This window comes from Adiantum capillus-veneris, chromosome 7, assembly GCF_014529385.1.
Source record: "Adiantum capillus-veneris isolate H3 chromosome 7, ASM1452938v2, whole genome shotgun sequence".
NCBI classification, from domain to species: domain Eukaryota; kingdom Viridiplantae; phylum Streptophyta; class Polypodiopsida; order Polypodiales; family Pteridaceae; genus Adiantum; species Adiantum capillus-veneris.
Window position 1 is genome coordinate 57,326,086 of NC_140937.1, and position 17,942 is coordinate 57,344,027.

At 43.1% G+C, this 17,942-nt stretch overlaps 1 protein-coding gene across 1 annotated transcript; it reads right to left on the reverse strand.

Annotated features, from left to right (window-relative positions):
• Window positions 1–7,294: 7,294 nt before the first annotated feature.
• LOC147453905 (uncharacterized) lies at window positions 7,295–10,531 on the reverse strand. Its single transcript, XM_086515976.1, has 4 exons — window positions 10,321–10,531; window positions 9,094–9,217; window positions 8,482–9,020; window positions 7,295–7,781 (listed from the first exon to the last, which is right to left on the reverse strand). The coding sequence occupies exons 1-4, from the start codon at window positions 10,482–10,484 to the stop codon at window positions 7,679–7,681; spliced, it is 930 nt and encodes a 309-aa protein (XP_086372102.1). The 5' UTR covers window positions 10,485–10,531; the 3' UTR covers window positions 7,295–7,678.
• Between the last annotated feature and the right edge of the window lie 7,411 nt (window positions 10,532–17,942).

Below are 17,942 nucleotides of genomic sequence, written 5' to 3' on the forward strand. Positions count from 1 at the left end.
TTTACAATGCGTAGACCTATTTTCTCTATTTTTGACATTTTTCGCTTATTATTTTTAAGCGACTTTCTTGGGAACTGGGTAGGGCAAATTAACTAAGTCAATACATAAGAAACCTAGCGCTGGCACTTTCTGGCAGAAGCAGGAACCGCGTGTTCAAGAGGCACCTTCTCAGCAGGACCAACAACTAGCGTTTTTGGAGCAGGACACCTAGCGTTTTCAGCATTGCAGACAAGCCCAACGTTTTTGCATTTGCAGCAACATGGCAATAGCAGATCACAAATCAGCCCTAGCGTTAGCAGTTTGCATCAGCAGATCAATAGCGTTTTTTTATGATCAAGGCAGAATCAGCCCTAGTGTTTTTTGATTTGCAGATCAGCCTCGGCATTTTGCAGATCTACCACGACGGAACATCAAGATAGACCAACGTTTTCAGTAATTAGATCCCGCACTAGAAGTCCCGAACCTCGCGAATCTCACCTTCCCGCAGCAGATCCTCGCCGCACGTTTAGATCCAGCGTAGTTTACAGTTTTCAAACCGGAAAACGCAGATTTCAGGTCGTTGCATCGTCGCCATCGACATCGTCACCGACATAGAGTCAGAATTCAGCAGATAAAGATTTGCAAATTTCAACCATTAGCATTTTCAGATTTCAACCCATCTCGTCGTCGACATCGTCGGTAAGTCCAAAGCATTGTAGAGATTTGTGCAATCAATAGTAGAGCTCTCGCCATAGAGAGTGGGGCCTTCGGAGGAGGGTTTGACAACATTATGGTGTCGTATTCTTCTCTCTCTATCTCTCAGCCTCAGCACCTTCATTCAGAGTGTTCACCACTTTGTTTGTCCCCATTACACTCTCTCACTGAAGGAACGGAAGGCTCTCCCTTCCATAAGTAAAAGGAACCTTGAGCAGAGTTCAGAGCACTCATCTTGAGCAAAGTTCAACTTTCACTTCCATTGCACCTTACATTAAGAAATGAAGGTGACGACAAGTAAATCTAACCCAAGCTTGGGATTCTGGACATTCTATGTAGCAAAACCTAGATCTACTACAGAGTAGATTCCATCAAGATTCAATCGTTAAGAATGCCTCTACAATGTTGGTTGCAACTTCCTTGTTCCAGGTGGTGCTGGTCAAAAATTCTTGTCTACATTTCATTGAGAAGGGCACTATAAACTGGTAGTACAAGCAACTTTGGAGCATTGAAACCCAATCCCTTCATTCTCTCATACAAGATCTAGTACGTTGTGTCAAGTTCTTTCTATCCTACTTAAAAAAAGAAGGTTATCACCTTCTTGCTCTAGTAACGTATGTGCATAACATTAGTAAGTGTAGCATCTAGGTAATCACTCTTTGTTGCTTTGCGTACAGAATCTCAACATGAAACGTCTTCTCAGAATAGTGAAAATGTTACAGTCAAAAAAATACTCTAAAAACTTTTTACTATCAAGTGTAGTTGAGGTGACTGTAAGTAAAAATATTTGTGTCATTTTACAAGGCCTTTTAGCAACCTAAAGAGGACATCATTGTGCATTGTTCTTTAAACTAATGTGCTTCATCAGCCTGATAATAGAATACACTCAAAGCTTGCTACCCACAAGCACTTCTCTCAGAAGCATTCCATCTGTCATATACTTGATTACTGTCTCAAACCAAGCAATCCTCAAACCTAATCGCGTAACCAACCTCTTCACTAATTCTTGCTCAAGAACTGTCTTCTAATAGGCCGATCCAACTAAAGTGAAGATGGTGTTTGAGTCCATTACAAAGTAACACAGCAGCTTGTGAGAGACGAGCAGGAGGAAATTATTCGATTGTTGCATAGAGAGCTAAAGAGAGTGGACCGTCGTGCTACAAGGTCACAAGCACGGGCTTACAACATTCCTCTACGCGAGCAAGGAGAGATCCAGAGAGAGCACGGCGAGAGAGCATTCGTATAGGAAAGCTTCATGTCCGTAGTTCTCGAAAACCGGCAAATGAAGTTGTACCTTTTATTCTTGCTCTAGGACACGCGCCGATGATGGCAACGCCGGAGTACAACCACGAGGGTAATATCCTTGCAGATGGGAACTTGCCCTCTTCAACAAAGTCGTATGAGGATCTGATGGCGATTTTTAAGAATAAATCATGGCGATTCATGGGTTACTACTTTTTCATCACCGCAAACTTTGTTATTGGCTTAGATGCTCATTGCTCATTGCCGCTTGTTTTTGTTTTTAGTCTTGCCATCAAACATTACCAAACATGTGTATGCTTATTGCTCTATGTTAAGCCCTTCACCCATTTATTGTTGCTTTCATTTTCAGTTCATGTTATGTGATAAGATGTTTGAAGTATTGTTGTGGTGATTGTTTACTGGTATATTGATAATATTGAGTTGTGCATCGTTAAAATGAGTTGTCTTTATATAGGTGTTCACTAGTGTAGATAGTCTCTAAATGTAACATGTTATGTCTCTGAAGATGTTGGCTGTAAATATCGTAAAAATCTCATTAGATTAGGTATTTTTGCCAATGATATGTATTTTTACGTACCTAAAAAATTTTCCTCTATAGAACAATGTATAGTATGTACGGATCCGACCCGTACAATACGTACACATCAACCTTGCCTCTCCAGGTCCTTCATCTTAAAACAAGAGTCCAGATCCATCAACATCGTAATTCAAGTAATTCCTCACATTAATGTCCTCTACGCTATTTGTTGCTTAGCCTTCCATCTCTCACATGAACTCTTTTCTTTTAGTGGTCGCCTAAACGAGCCATTTTCATCCTCTTTTGTGACGAAAATCCAAGAAAGCAAGAAATCCCATTAGATTAGGTGTTCACTAGTGTAGATAGTCTCTAAATGTAACATGTTATGTCTCTGAAGATGTTGGCTGTAAATATCGTAAAAATCTCATTAGATTAGGTATTTTTGCCAATGATATGTATTTTTACGTACCTAAAAAATTTTCCTCTATAGAACAATGTATAGTATGTACGGATCCGACCCGTACAATACGTACACATCAACCTTGCCTCTCCAGGTCCTTCATCTTAAAACAAGAGTCCAGATCCATCAACATCGTAATTCAAGTAATTCCTCACATTAATGTCCTCTACGCTATTTGTTGCTTAGCCTTCCATCTCTCACATGAACTCTTTTCTTTTAGTGGTCGCCTAAACGAGCCATTTTCATCCTCTTTTGTGACGAAAATCCAAGAAAGCAAGAAATCCCTTTGCCACTTGTTAAAGATTGATTCATACTAGAGGGATTAGATTCTTCATTTAAACAGCTTTATATCGGTAGATACCTTGCCCTGTCTTTTCGTCCACATCCCTCATGGACAGGATGATTTTATTCCCATTCACAATGCCTTCCTTTCGATCACAAAAGCCCGGAAGCTGTACTAAGCAACCATGATCCATGCCGCATGACACCCTACCGTGGTAACATTAAACAACTCAAGTTCCTATGGTTCATAGCCTTTTAAAGAGCTAGTACTTCTATCATCTCGATCCCTCCTTCTCCAGCCTCCATAACCATTATATATCCTTGCGATCATCATGTTCTCTACGAGTCATTCCATCACCACCCATGTGGCTACGATTCCTTATATATTTTATCCTCTTTGTCATATTGTCACTTCGTCTTTCATGCCTTCTCTAGACTCCCATGTCGATCATGTCTATCACAATGTCCACCATCATGTCGATCGTGTCTTCTATGATCTCCATCATCATCTCTTTTGCGACTTCTGCCACCATGTCAATTGTCCCGTTCACTTTTGCTATCATGTCTACTATGGCAAATTTCCGCAAAACGCACTGACAATGCTGATGTGGCAATTGTACATAATTCCGTGATTTACGCTGGCAGCTTTTTGGCATTGCTTTTGGACCAGAAACTTTTGAGTTTGAAGGCTTTTCATGTAAACTGTGTCACAAGACGGGCACCACGTGCCAATAGAAAAGAGCAGACTAAACAGACTTTTAACACTTCAATAACAACTGAATTGAAAGAGAGACACGACATGCGACAGGGAGTGACAGAATTCCACCCCAGAGAGTATTGGCCCCAAACCTTGGCGCCCCTTTCGGTATTTCTTTATATTGCATCAACGCAGTACAAGCCGGTACTCCAGACTCTGCACCTTCTCCAGGAAGCATGCCAGAGAATGAGCCCTAACCTCATATTTAAAGGCCCTTGGCCTAAAAACAGTTTACAGTGAAAAGCCTTCAAACTCAAAAGCATCTGGTGCAAAAGTAATGCCAAAGAGCTGCCAACGTAAATCACGAAATTTTCGTACAACAGTCAACGCAAAACGCGGAAATCCATACAACCTGCCACATCATCATGCTAGCGCAATTTTCAGAATTTCCGTACAGCTGCCACGTCATCAGATTTGCGTGAGTGTGTGTGTGAGTCCTGCTTTATTTTAATCCCTTCATGTCATTGGGGCCCCATCGGATGGGGTCCCCATAAGTTAGTAGGACTTCTTCTTCTTCTACTACTTGTTTTTCTTAGGGTTTAGGCCCCTCGCCCGGCATCTGTAAGTTGGCCGCATTCTTCAGGGCTTTGACACGTCAGTAGGTTGTGACAAAGTGCTTTTCATAGGCCAAGGGCCTTTAAATATGTGCTACGGGCTCATTCTCTAGCAGGCTTCCTGGAGAAGGTACAGAGTCTGGAGTATCGGCTTGTACTTTGATGATGCAATATAAAGAAATACCCAAAGGGGCGCCAAGGTTTGGGGCCAATACTAGAGTTACCGGGGAACGCCCCTCTGTGGGCTGGGAACGCCGGAACACTGGTTTCGGAGGGTTTCATGGCCCAGAATGCTCAGAACAGCTGGGAAGGCAGATTTTTAGATTTATGAGCTTTATCTTGTGAGGCTCCCCCTTATTATATGCCCTTCCCCACACCCCTTACCTTCACGGTGCACACAAGCTTTCAAGGGTCAAAGCTTAAGCTCTACCCCCTCGAGTCTCGAGTCTTGACTCTCAAGCTCTAGCCTCGTTAGTCTAGACTCTAAACTCTAGAGTTGACAAGGCTCTCCCTCTCCCCCTCTCTCTCAACTCTCTCTCTCTCTCCCCCCCCCCCCCCCCCCCCGTGTCCCTCCCGCCTCAAGCTCTCAAGTTTATACGACACATTGGCCTATAGTAAGGTTGAATGGTCTTCAAATCAAGTTTTTTGCGAGTATTAGAGTCAGACGACTCTGACACTACTATTATTCAATCACACAGAACTTAAAATTGCAATATTTGGGTGTTTTTAGGCCTCCTGTTCCGCGCCGTTCCCGTTCCGGACCTATCACCGTTCCCCCCTTCCACGGGGGATCCCGTCGCCGTTCCCGTTCCGCGTTCCGGGTAACTATGGCCAATACTCTCTGAGGTGGAATTCTGCCACTCCGTTTCGCCTATCGTCTCTCTCTTTCAGTTCAATTGTTATTGAAGTGCTAAAAGTTTGTTCAATCTGTTCTTTTCTATTGGCACGTGGTACCCGTCTTGTGACGGGAACAACTTACAGGATCATTTTTATTTGCTAGGTGGTCATGCCACATCATCACTTTGTGACACCACGCTGTATACCTGAGAGACACACTCAAACAGGGTTGTCCTCGCACCACGTACGGAACGTTCCCTACGTTCCGTCCTGTCTCGTGAATTCCATACGGTACTTGTCCGATGGAAAAAAATGACCATCCCAGACTTTTTAACCGTTTGAGAGGGCTGCAATTTATGAACATTAGGGCGAGTTTGAAGCCTTGGGGCATGCCATAGGCCCATAATGCATATGCCAAGCCTCTCTCTCTCTCTCTCTCTCTCTCTCTCTCTCTCCACATGATACATCTCCCTTTAACCCTCCTCTCTCTCCCCCCTTAAAACCTATAGAAGGTTGCCACCCTCTCTTCTTCTCCATATCTCCCTCAAGCTCTCTCATTCATAAAGCCCCCTACTCAAGCTCCCTCAAGCTCTCTCCATTCATCAAGGCTTCAAGCCCCATACTCCATCAAAGTTTCAAGCTCTCCATTATTCCTTCAAGCTCCCTTCATCTCTATTCTCCATCACCCTACCTTCATCTCCTTCAAGCCCTCCATCACTCTCCTCACTATCCATCTCCTTCAAGCTCTCCATTACTCTCAAGTTCTCTCATCACTCCCAATCTCCGTCAAGCTCTTCATCACTCTTAAGTTCTCTCCTCACTTCCCATCTCCTTCAAAGATCAAACTCTCCATCACTTTCAACCTTTAAGCTCTCTTTAATGCCACCCGCTCTTCATGAAGCCTTCACGGAGCATTGCTGCTACTTTGAAAGGGTGAAGAGTAAGCAAAATGTCCATGGACAAATCTTTCATGTTTTAACTTGTAAGACTCAACTTTGAAGTTGTAAGTACTTAATACTAAGTACTAAGGTCTATCATGACTCATAATAGACTATAGGCTCTAAGATGTATAAATTATTTATCTTTTGCATCGTACGTTACGTCAATGGACGTCTAATTTTTTTTAGTTCGATTAGTACAACACGTCTTTGTACATGTAACTATTGTACATGCCAACCCTGCACTCAAAGACAAGCAGACACCAATGTGATGAACTCAAAAGGTGTTATTATGCATGGGCAAATAAGTTCAGTTTAGTATAGAAGTTGTCCATGTAGAGATAGCCATATTTGCCTCTACCCCACCACCTGATGGGTTGTACACGTTCTCTTTGTAATTCTTGCATAGTACAGTGGTACCAATTCTATTCTCATTGGAACTTAAAAAACTTGAAATTTTTTGTTTTACATATGAAGGCATCAGACTTATAGCACCACCTGATGGAGAAATCTTTGCAAAACCAGCCATTGAGATTGCTCTCTTAAGATTTTGATAGCAAATCGTGAAAAGAAATGCAAGACTATAGCACAGATAATTTTTTATTTATTTTTTTCGACACACCACAGGGCCCACAGGGGGAGGTGCTTATCCCTTCAAGATATCAGGCATGTTACATGGTTAGGCAAGGGCCGCGTAGCATCGAGCAAGAGCCATGGGTAGGCATCCAATTGATGTACCACGTGTTGGGAACAACGGAGAGAACTCGTAGCTACCAGCTAGGAACCTCCTCCTCGGGTGACCCACTCGAGAAGGAGGATGCACTCAAGTGTCCAAGGCAAGAGCCCTAGCACAGATAATTTTAAGAACACGACTACTGAATCTTAATGAAGCAATCACCTACTGAGATGAATTCTAGCATAAAGCACAAGCTTCAAGAATCAAAACATTTGCATCTTCAAGAGACTGGAGTTGCTACAGATTTGACACATTCAAACTGTGAAAGAGCTTAGTTCATGTAGTTATTGCAAAACCACTGATCATATATGCTCGAGCTACCGCCTGTACATCTGTAGCAGTCTTGTACATGGGCTACTAAAGGAAGTATTTCAGGCAATGAAACTGTCAAATGTTTCACTAACAAAAGGTCAAGTGCTAAACAGGCAATTGCACCCAGCTTTGAGCACAAGTCCATGAATGGTAGAAAGCTGGCCCTTTGCTAGCATTGGACAATGGACTTGTATTTCAAGTATCAACAAAAGAACGCCCAAGTTATCCATACTGAATAATAGGACTCACACAAGAGTGTGAAACTCACCTTATAATGAGCTTACAATATTGCAGACCCCACATGACTATGAAATCTTCCTTGCTCCTCACTATGAAAGAATTGACAATTCCCTTCTCTTCCGGTTTTCTTTTCTTCTCTGCTTTTCTTCAGTTTTTTGCTTGTCTGACTTCTCTAATGGTGTGTCTATCCACCTGCAAGCGTACCACCTGCTTGTGAGAAACACCTCAGTAGAAACAGACTCTTAAAATGAGGGATAGGATCTCAACAAGAGACACAGTGCATGCACTGTGATGGACAGCTTTTTCCAACTAAAAATGAGACTACCCGGCTAGCCAGCTCGCATGCAATTTCACAACAAAGATGCCAGCTTGCAAATCTCTAGCCCTGTATTTTGTAAAACGTTCATCCCTCGCTGGAACTAATGCAATCTTGCTTTTTGAAGTCTTAATCCAAAAACTACACATGTCCCAATGAGTTACCCTAATGGTGAAGGATTGCAATTTTTAACCAGAACGTTGTCAGTCTCAGTCCCCTTCGACTTTCAGGAAAAGGCACTTATCTTCATCACATCTTCCCGTAAAGCAAGCAGTGGTGATAGACCCGCTGGCATGCAAACATTGCCTACCATGATACATGGCAGATATTTGCAAAGAGACAACGACCAGCCAGCTTGTGAAGATCCCTCAAAAAAAACAGCATGCATCTCTAAAAGAACATGTCTTCAGGCCAGATCGAGCAATGTTGGGCTGAATTAATGCTTTCATATGACTGTTTGCAGTCCTGTTTTACTTCAAGTTATTCTTGTCCAACTAACACTTTTCTTACAAGGCATTAGAGGCTACACCTAAGTCTCAGCAAAGCAGACTATTTTTAATCAGTAAAAGAACCAACCTGAAAAATTTACAGCTCCCTTCCCCATCTTTAGCAACAACTCTCTCCTTTTTCACATAGAACGGCCTAGAATTCGAGCAAACCCAGAACCGTAGACCTTGATTAGGACCCCTAGATTTGACAGTCTTGAGTAATGCTGCTCGCGAACATAAGCAATCTGGAGTTTCTGAGATGTCATGACCATTTGTATCGCTTTGCATGTGATTTATATTTGCAGTACACTCCTTAGCTTGCACTACATGGAAGTTGGTAACCTGGCCGACATAAATGTTCGGCTGGGTGGTATCCTCAAAGTTCCTCCTGTCTGTTTTGCAATTGATTCCATGGGTAGGGGAGCTGTGTTGCTGTTGTGCACCTGAAAGATCCTCAATCTGACCATTCTCTGTTTGTACTCCTAGTGAAAAGTAGGCATCCTCCCCCCCGCAAACATCTTGACTATGGTTTGCAGAATTTAGAGCTCCAATAGAACTTTCAAATGCGTTTATGGCATCCTGATGATTTATTGTCTCCAGCTCAGCATCATCTTTGTTCACTTGTAGCTCTTCATAAGTCTCAAGAGTGTCCAACAGCACTCTCTATGTTATTTGCAGACTGGAGGGCAGTATTGTTGACAGCGTTCTCTGTGTTATTTGCAGGAAGAAAAGCAGCACTCTCTAGATTATCTTCTTTTCTCTGACGCTTTCCAACTCGTGCCTCCCTTTTTTGTTCTTGTGTTATACGAGGTGGATCAATCCATCTACCAGAGGAGAACAATCAGTAGTGTTGGAATCCAACACAACAATAAGCAAACCTCTTACAGCAAGCTTGACAGAAACACAAAATGCATGTTTCTGGACAGTGAAATGAACAACCTTGCATAGAAGGCACTGAATTTCTTGAGGCAACATTCAAGCTTGTCCAATCATCTCACTGAATGATAAGGCAAGAAGGAATGCACAAGACTACAAGCATAAACAAGAGAGAAAGTAACTTCTTTAATGCGAAATCCAGAGAGGTGAATTGTTATGCATCCAACACACTTTCCTAGTGTGACAATATACTATTGCATTGCACTTATAAGGGCGATTAATAAAACATGTCTGCCATGGCCTTCTACACTTAAAAAGCCTCCTTCCATACTCAATACATGGGCGTCCATCCAATGCATTCCTTTCAATGAAGAAACTAACAAATACCATGCAAAATTTTCATGAGTGTCCAAATTGCGCACCACATTTAACCTGTACTGATGCACTAATGGTAAACTGTGAATAATGAACATCAAGATGCACACTTCCACTACAAGTTATGCAAAGACGCGCTAGCCTCAACCCTAATTTCAAGTGGTTTTGGTTCATTCATCTATACTGGAGTCCATCCATTGAGACTAATGACATCCTGGGGCCAGTGCCATTTATCTCAGCATCTAAGAATCGGTTTTCCTCCTCTATGGCCAGTGCCATTTATCTCAGCCTTTCACAAGCTGCTAGAAAGCCAAGTTAAAGAATCTATGCATGAAAAACAAGGTTTTGTACTTCCATCCTTGAGCAAGTGAGTAGAAGAGAACTATGACTTGTATTTGACGCAAATGAGGGATTTCCTGTACATGTCAGGAAAAAAATATGTATGTGCAGCTTGTTTTTTCTTTGAGCACGGACGACGGTCTGCTACCACAAGAAAGTTTTCCAAACAAAAGAGAAAAAATTCCTTCCAGATTGCAAGTAACACCTAAGATTATCAAGCACCACAAAAAAAGTTTCTTTCAGACAAAAAAAACTGGTGATGCTCTGAGCATGCAAAAGAGAAAATGGTTTATCGGATCAGAGAGATTGTGCACAAAAGAGAGAGAGTGCTGCTTACTCGAAAAAACTGCAGTAGTTCTTCTTCTTTCCAAAGAAGACGAAACGGTCACAGCAGAGGTAGCGAAGGCCTTGGTTGGGGCTCCGGGGGCCGGCTACCTTCTCCACAGCTTGCCTCCCACAGTCGCACAGCCTTTTCCTCGACTGCTCTTGTACTGCATCCATTCACATTTTTCTTCATGCTAGAGTTTGAGAAATGTTACGGCCTAAGTAGGCTAACATCGTCATCTATATGTATTCTATTCTTATTCTTAGGGTGGGTTCACATCGAGGCGGCGAAAATCATGACACTTTATGAGCTCTTCCAGGTGAAAAAACTTGCAAACGTTCTCTTCCACCGGCCATGTGTTCACATTGCTGACGGAGGAAAATGTAAGGCTATTTTCTACCACCGTCTTATGTGAACGCCCAAAGACGACGAACGAAAGAGGAGGAGAGAGGAGGAGGCAAGTGTGAACAAAAGGGTGGGAGATTTAGTTTAATGTAATTGGTGCCAACATGGCACTTTTTGCCAAGGTGGAGGGTGGAAGAAAGAACTTCCCGGGGCGAGGGTCGGAACAAATTCCCTTTTTCTCTTCCACGATGTGCCACTCTCCATCTCACTTTTCCGCTGCCCTATGTGAACAAGGTCCACATGGCACCTTCTTGTTGGCTTACAAACTTTTCCAATTCCTTTCGCCGCCTTATGTGAACCCAATCTTATTCTTACTAGTATGGCCGGCCGCCTTCGGTGGCCTTTCTCTCTTTTTCTCTCTCCCTCTTTATCGCATGCAGAGGGACTTTTCTCAGTTTTCGAGTTTAGCCTTCATGTCGCAGATTTAGACACGTGTAAAGAGCTCCCCCTTCCGCCATATTATGTTAGTTTAGATTCTTGAGATGACCGCTAAATTTAAAAAATGAGACTAAGTAATGATGTGCATTTATTAAGGGGGGGTCAGCCTCGAGGGAGGTGGGATCAATGGCCCACAGTAGGCGAGGCGGGTACAATCCGAGCCGTCCGATCGTCATTTGAACTCGATGTGAACTAAGAGTGAACTCGGAGGTATGTGCACCACACCAAATTTGGTGTGAACTCGGTATGAACTCAATGTGAACACGTTGTGAACTAGGTGTGAATTGGGGAGGGTCTGCACACCACACCAAATTTGGTGTGAACTCAATGCGAACTCAGTGTGAACTAAGTGTAAACTTGTCCGCGACACCGTGATCTATAAACTTACCACACACACACACACACCTTTCAACGAGCGCGCGGTAGCCTAGTGGTTAGAGTCAATTCCGTGAGGAAGAGGGTAGTGGGTTCAAGTCCCGGATCCGAGAAAGTGGGAATCTTTTGCATTCCATAGGCAATCCAACGGTCACAATCAACCGGTGATCGTGAGCCATTAATCCCACCTCCCAAAAGGAGGTGTCATTTAGTAACGAGGGGGGGTCAGGGCTAGAAAAATACATTTTTCATAACCGAAGAAAATAAGGGCAAACTTGAAATTCTATCGGTTTTTAGGTCAAAATTCGAAGCTTTTGCCGGTATTTACACTAAAACTTGTGTAAATTTGCCGGTTTTCTTCAAGGCAAGCTCAAAATGTAACCGGGATTTTATGATTTTACCCGGTTAAAATACATTATACCCCGGGTTTTTTAAAAGGGGGGGGGGGGGGGGGGGGGGGGGGGGGGGGGGGGGGGGCGGCGGGGGTGTGAAGCCTCGTCACTAATTGATACCTCCTTTTGGGAGGTGGGATCAATGGCTCCTGATCATCAATTGATTGTGACCGTTGGATTGCTTAGGGAATGCAAAAGATTCCCACGATTTCGGATCCAGGGCTTGCACCCATTCCCTCCCCCCCCCTTGGAATCAACTCTATCGCGCGCTCGTTGAAACGTGTGCGTGCGTGTGTGTGTTAAGTTTATAGATCACGATGTCGCGGATAAGTTTACACTTAGTTCACACTTTGTTCTCATCAAGTTCACACCAAATTGGATCTGGTGTGCATACCCTCTCAAGTTCACACCAAGCTCACACTTAGTTCAATCGTGTTCACACTAAGTTCACACCAAATGTCATGTGGTGCACATACTTCCCGAGTTCACACTTAGTTCACACCTAATTTAAAACGCGATCGGACGGTTCGGTTTGCACCCGCCTTGCGACTCCTAATGTGGACCATTGATCCCACCTCAAAGGCAGAAAAAAACCCCCACACCCACCATCATTAACTTCACACTACAAGAGGAGCAAAGGAGGCATGTGTGTGCCTTACATGTGAGGATTTGTGGCCTCAAAGTCCAAGATAATGTCGATGAAGAGGTAAAAGAACTCATGACTACGATGGGGGTTAATGAACCGACGCATACAAGCGCTTGGAGTGGGTAATAAGAAAAGTAGAAGCAGGGAGGAAAACTCAAAGGAAAGGGCACTTATCCTTCATTTCCCCTCCATGGAAGCAAAGAAGGACTTTTTGAAGAAGAGCAACTCTTAAGAAGATGGAACATCTTTCGTGGAGATGACGGGTATCTTTCTTGGAAATGACCTCACACTCTCGCAGATTGTAGGTAATTCCATATATTGGAGCGACAAGAAAAAAAGGTAAGATTGCTTTTTACCGAGATAGAAGGGTGGTGATATTGGAGCCATGCTCTGTGTGACGGTCCGAGACCTATGGAACCAAACTAAAGATGGAAGTCTAGAATTGTAATGGGTCACTTTGTCTTGGTGTAGGGGCATTTGAGGATAGATTTACAGGGAGAGACATCATCTTTTACTTAGAGACACACCAGGCACCGAGACAGCTTATGCCACATGTGACTGGATATAGGTGGGCGAGAGCTTGTCGACCAGAGATGAGATCAAAGCATAGCGACAAAGGATCAAGAGGATTAGGAGTCCTATTTAGAGAGGAGTTACAACCGCTTGTGCACATTGTTCAAAGAGATGGTTAGACCAGATACATGTGGGTGAGACTCAAGGTTGAGATAGGCAGATTCTTGTACATTGTTATATGTTACTTTGCCCCCATCACATCAATGTATGCCACACCCAGAGGTGTAAGACCAAGGGCAACCCCCCAGGGGGGTCACGAACTGAGGCCAAGGGCCGATTGCCTAGGTGTGGATAGGGAATACTATAGATAGATGGCCAAGGGCCTATAAATAGGGTGGTAGGGTGAAGGATTCTCAGGGGCAATTCTTGGGCTCTCACACTGGTATAAGAGTTTTAGGTTTCTGGGGAAACAAAGGCGTCGACTCTCTCTACTTTTTGCATGATCTTGCATGCATGCAAAGCCATGGAAGGGAGGTTGAGGATGACCGTGTGCAGGGGAGTCTCTCGGTCATGTGCAAAACCACTAAGGGCAAGGAGGGAGATGAAGCTCGACTGGGTCAAAACAACGCGAGGGTGGGCTTGTCGGGTTCGCATTATTCTTTTTTGTTTTTGTGGTGGCTCCTGATTCGACGCACGATTTGGCCTACCCTTCCTGCGAGTTCTCTATCTCTCTTCCTTGAAGCATCGTCTATGCACAACCATAGCCTTTGGGGAAGCTCCTTATTAAACCAAGGCACCTAATTTAGGTACCTTGACCACCCTTAAAAAATTTAAGGGTGCATACCCACCCTCCCCACAATCACAACATGAACAAGTTGGCAAGTACATAGCTTTGGACGCGATCAAGCTAAGCACGGCCGAGGCCGCACAAACTCTTGTGTCGTCAAAGCCCGCCACTCGATGGATTTCTGAAAAAATTATAGCGAGGAGCTCGAAGTAAACTGAGACTACAAATTCCCCGTCGACCTAAACGAAAGTCGACATAAGGGATACTTTCATTCGATCAAAGATTCAATGCACGGCTTTGTCTTTGATCTCGGCCACTTATCAAGTTCTTCATGAGATTTTGACAAGCTTTCATTACAATTCGGCAAAGTAACAAAGTAATATTTTGAAGGTTGAGGCTTTGTTTTTGACATCGACAACAAGTTTTGGCGGTTTCTACTTCGCACGACCAAGCACGATCGCTTCAAATTTCTCTTATCCGATCACTTTGGAGATAAGGTATCTTCTATTCTTTGGCTAGCACATCACACACTGCCATGGATTCAGACATTAACATGAATCATGCATTTGGTGAGCATTCTATGCCAAATCCACTTGATGTTCGGGGTCAGATACTCTCATGGAGGGTACCTGCACGGCACCATGGCTGGATGCATACAACGCACTGCAAACAAGTCTAATGTTAGAAGGCAAGGCCTACAAATGGTGGATGTCTCTCAAGGAGAAGGGCATCATACCACAGACTTGGGCAGCCTTTGAGGCTGTATTTAGAAAGGAATTTTTACCCATAAATGAAGCGGATAGAAATTGATCTGCTTGGGATAAGTGTTCTATGTGTTAGCATAAAACGCTATTGGAATATATCTTGCACTATCGTGATGTCATTCTCAAGCTAGAGGGGTTAGATGTCTTTCAGCATATGTGTGGGTTTATCCGCAATCTGATACGAGAGCTTAAGAAGCATGGCAAGACCTCGATCAAGACTCGGGATCTCGAGAAGCTTGAGGAGGCTATAGTGCAAGCTCATATTCTCGACGATCCCGATGAGAGACCACTGCATAATAATCACGTGCCTACCACTACATATGCAAATGCACGCACACAACATGGACACAATAAAAGAAAATTTATAGTAGCTACATCGGAGGCCTCCAAGAAACCCAAGGGGTCTTCTCTCCACCGAAGAGTTTGAGAAGGCTAAAAAAGAAAAACTTTGTTTCACATGTTTAGAGAGTGGGCACGGCAAAAATGATCGTCTCAAGGGAAAATCTATTGCCCAAGGAAAAGAAAGAGCAGTGCACATGGTGTAGTTGTTGTCTCTTGAGTCCTCCTCTCGTTTCTCGAATGTGTAGGTAGCACACATCGAGGTGGTGCATGCATGTTGTATCACAGCTTCCATGTGGCAGCCAACCTTTGGTCCACATGAGCCGGTGTGTATGCATGCGTCCATCCAAGGGCACAAGGTGCAGATCTTGGTGGACGATGGTACTTCATATAATTTTATTAACTATAAGTTAGTGAAACGGCTCAAGTTGCCCTAGACTCCGAGTTCCCACCGTTACAAGGTAGCGATGATGAATGGCCATGATGCGGAGGTGTGGGATACTCAAGTGAAAGATGTGCCACTGGAAACTCAAGGGTATCACACGTCCTTGAACTTCCAGGTTATGAATATGGAGTGGGCATATGTGGTACTGGGTCGAGAGTGGTTACATAGTCTAGGACCATCACTTAAGCATAGATATGAGCACAACAGCTTGATGTTCGAATCCAATGGCGTGCATGTGATGTTGTTGGGAGAGAAGGATGTGCCCTCCTCACAACTCATTTGTACAATAGAGCTTAAAAGAAGTTTTCCTATGCTACTCCATTTATAAATGTTGATAATATTTTACTTGAAAATTCCTCAACGGCGCATGCTTCTCTCTCTTCTATTCAACCTATGGCTACTTCTCTCTCTTCTGAACAAGTAAATGTTGGTAATAGTATGAAGAAATCATTAACGGAATATAAAGATGTATTTTTCCAGATGATTTACCACTAGGGTTATCGTCGACACAAGGTGTGCAACATGGCATAAACGTGGTTGTAGATAGCAAACCAATAAGTAAACCACCCTACAGAATGAGCCATTATGAGGCTGTTGAGATGGAAAGTCAGCTTGTTGACTATCTTAGTAGAGGTTTTATACAACCCAGGGCTTCTCCTATCTTATTAGTGAAGAGAAAAAAATGGTAGCACGTGCATGTGCGTAGACTACCGGGGATTGAATGCGAAAACTGTTAAGAACAAGAACCCATTGCCAAGGTAAATGAGCTATTCAATAACCCACGCTCGCATTTGAAAGCAAGAAGCTTGATTGAACCCAGCATAACTATTTTGCCTATGAAAGAGAGCTCTATGCAATCGTGTCAGCTTTGAAGACTTAGCAACATTATTTGTATGGGGCACATTTTGAGATTGTGTTTGACCATGAAAGCATCAAATGGTTCACACAAAAATCTGATTTGAAGGGTCGAAAGGCCAGGTGGGCTGAGATTTTTCAGGAGTATGATGCTAAGCTCCGGTATCGTAAAGGATGATATAATGTGGTAGCTCATACTCTTAGTTGAATGCATGAGATCAACTCTCCTCTCTTTACCGAGATACGAATTGAGTTTTTGGAATCTCTTAGGAGCAAATGTGAGCATGACAAGGCATACTCCAAAGTGTGCAGCCATGTGCAAATGAGGTATCCTTCTCTCTCCAATGATGGTAGTGCGTCTTTAACCTCCACACTCGGTTATCCTCTTTTGGAGTCCTACCATGCGGCGAGCAAGTTTTTTTGAGCGAACTAAAATCCGAGTGAATGAATGAAGATGGAAGATTGTAGGCACGAGTGGCAAGGGTGTTATGGCAACAAAATCAGCAGTAAGACTAATGTGAGTCTATTGTGAGATGACCAAGGTTTAGGCATGATACTTATAATTCGATATACATAAATAACGCCATTGTGTGAATGGATTACTCAAACTTCTCATATATCACTTACTAAATTATTAGCTAGCCAAAACATGAATAAATACTTTTCGCTTAAGAGCAACATCTCTTTTGCAAAATGTCCAAAGCTATATAAGTGATAAATTGTTTCGACATAAATATTTTGAAGACAAGCACTCAACAAACAAAGATTCTTGACGGGACACCATAGAGCCCATGACTATGAGGAATCACACTCATCCTCGATGAAAACATTGTGCCTATGATGCTTCTCTTGAACGCCATAATTGTATCTTGTATCAGCAGCCATGGTTCTGGCCGTCTCCTCTGCATACATCGGCAAAACACTTTCATTAAAAAGAGAACATATCAATACCAATCCTCTATAAATATCAGACACAAAATATTTCACAATGCAAACCACAAAAAGAGAATATACTGTCAATATCAACCCTCTACAAAGATTAGACACAAAATATTACACATGCAAACCACATCTTAAAAAAAAACGATACCAATACGTGAATGCAAAATAAAAAATGAATCATGTTATGCTAACTCTAGTCAAATAAAAGTGCTCATTTGAATGGGTAGACACTGGATGGAATGTCAACTTCATCCTCCAAATAATAAAAGAAACATGTGGTGCTAACTCTTGTGAAACAGAAGTGCTCACTGGTCATCAAATGGGTAGACACTAGATGGAATGTCTTCTTCATACTCCAAATCAATGGTGGTAGATATCTCCTCTCAACTCTGCTTTTTAGAGTGAAGTAAAGGTTGGACATATCCTGCTATGATGGCACATCACTATCCTCTGAAGCACAAAACACACCTGTAGCCAAACAAGCTGCCAAAACGGGTGTAGTGCCACAACCAAGCTCTATACATAAACCTCTAGGTCGACACAAAAGCTCTACAAAGCAAGCAATGAAAGCATGACTCCTTTGCATGGAGCCACACCAAGTCTCCCCCACTAAAGATTTAGCCAGCGGTGTCTCGGGGAGACATGTAGGAGTCAAGAGGCTGCAATCCCAAATGATGGAAAAGTGGAGTAGTCTCTGCAACATAGCAAGGGGGTCTAGAACCATCTCGATAAA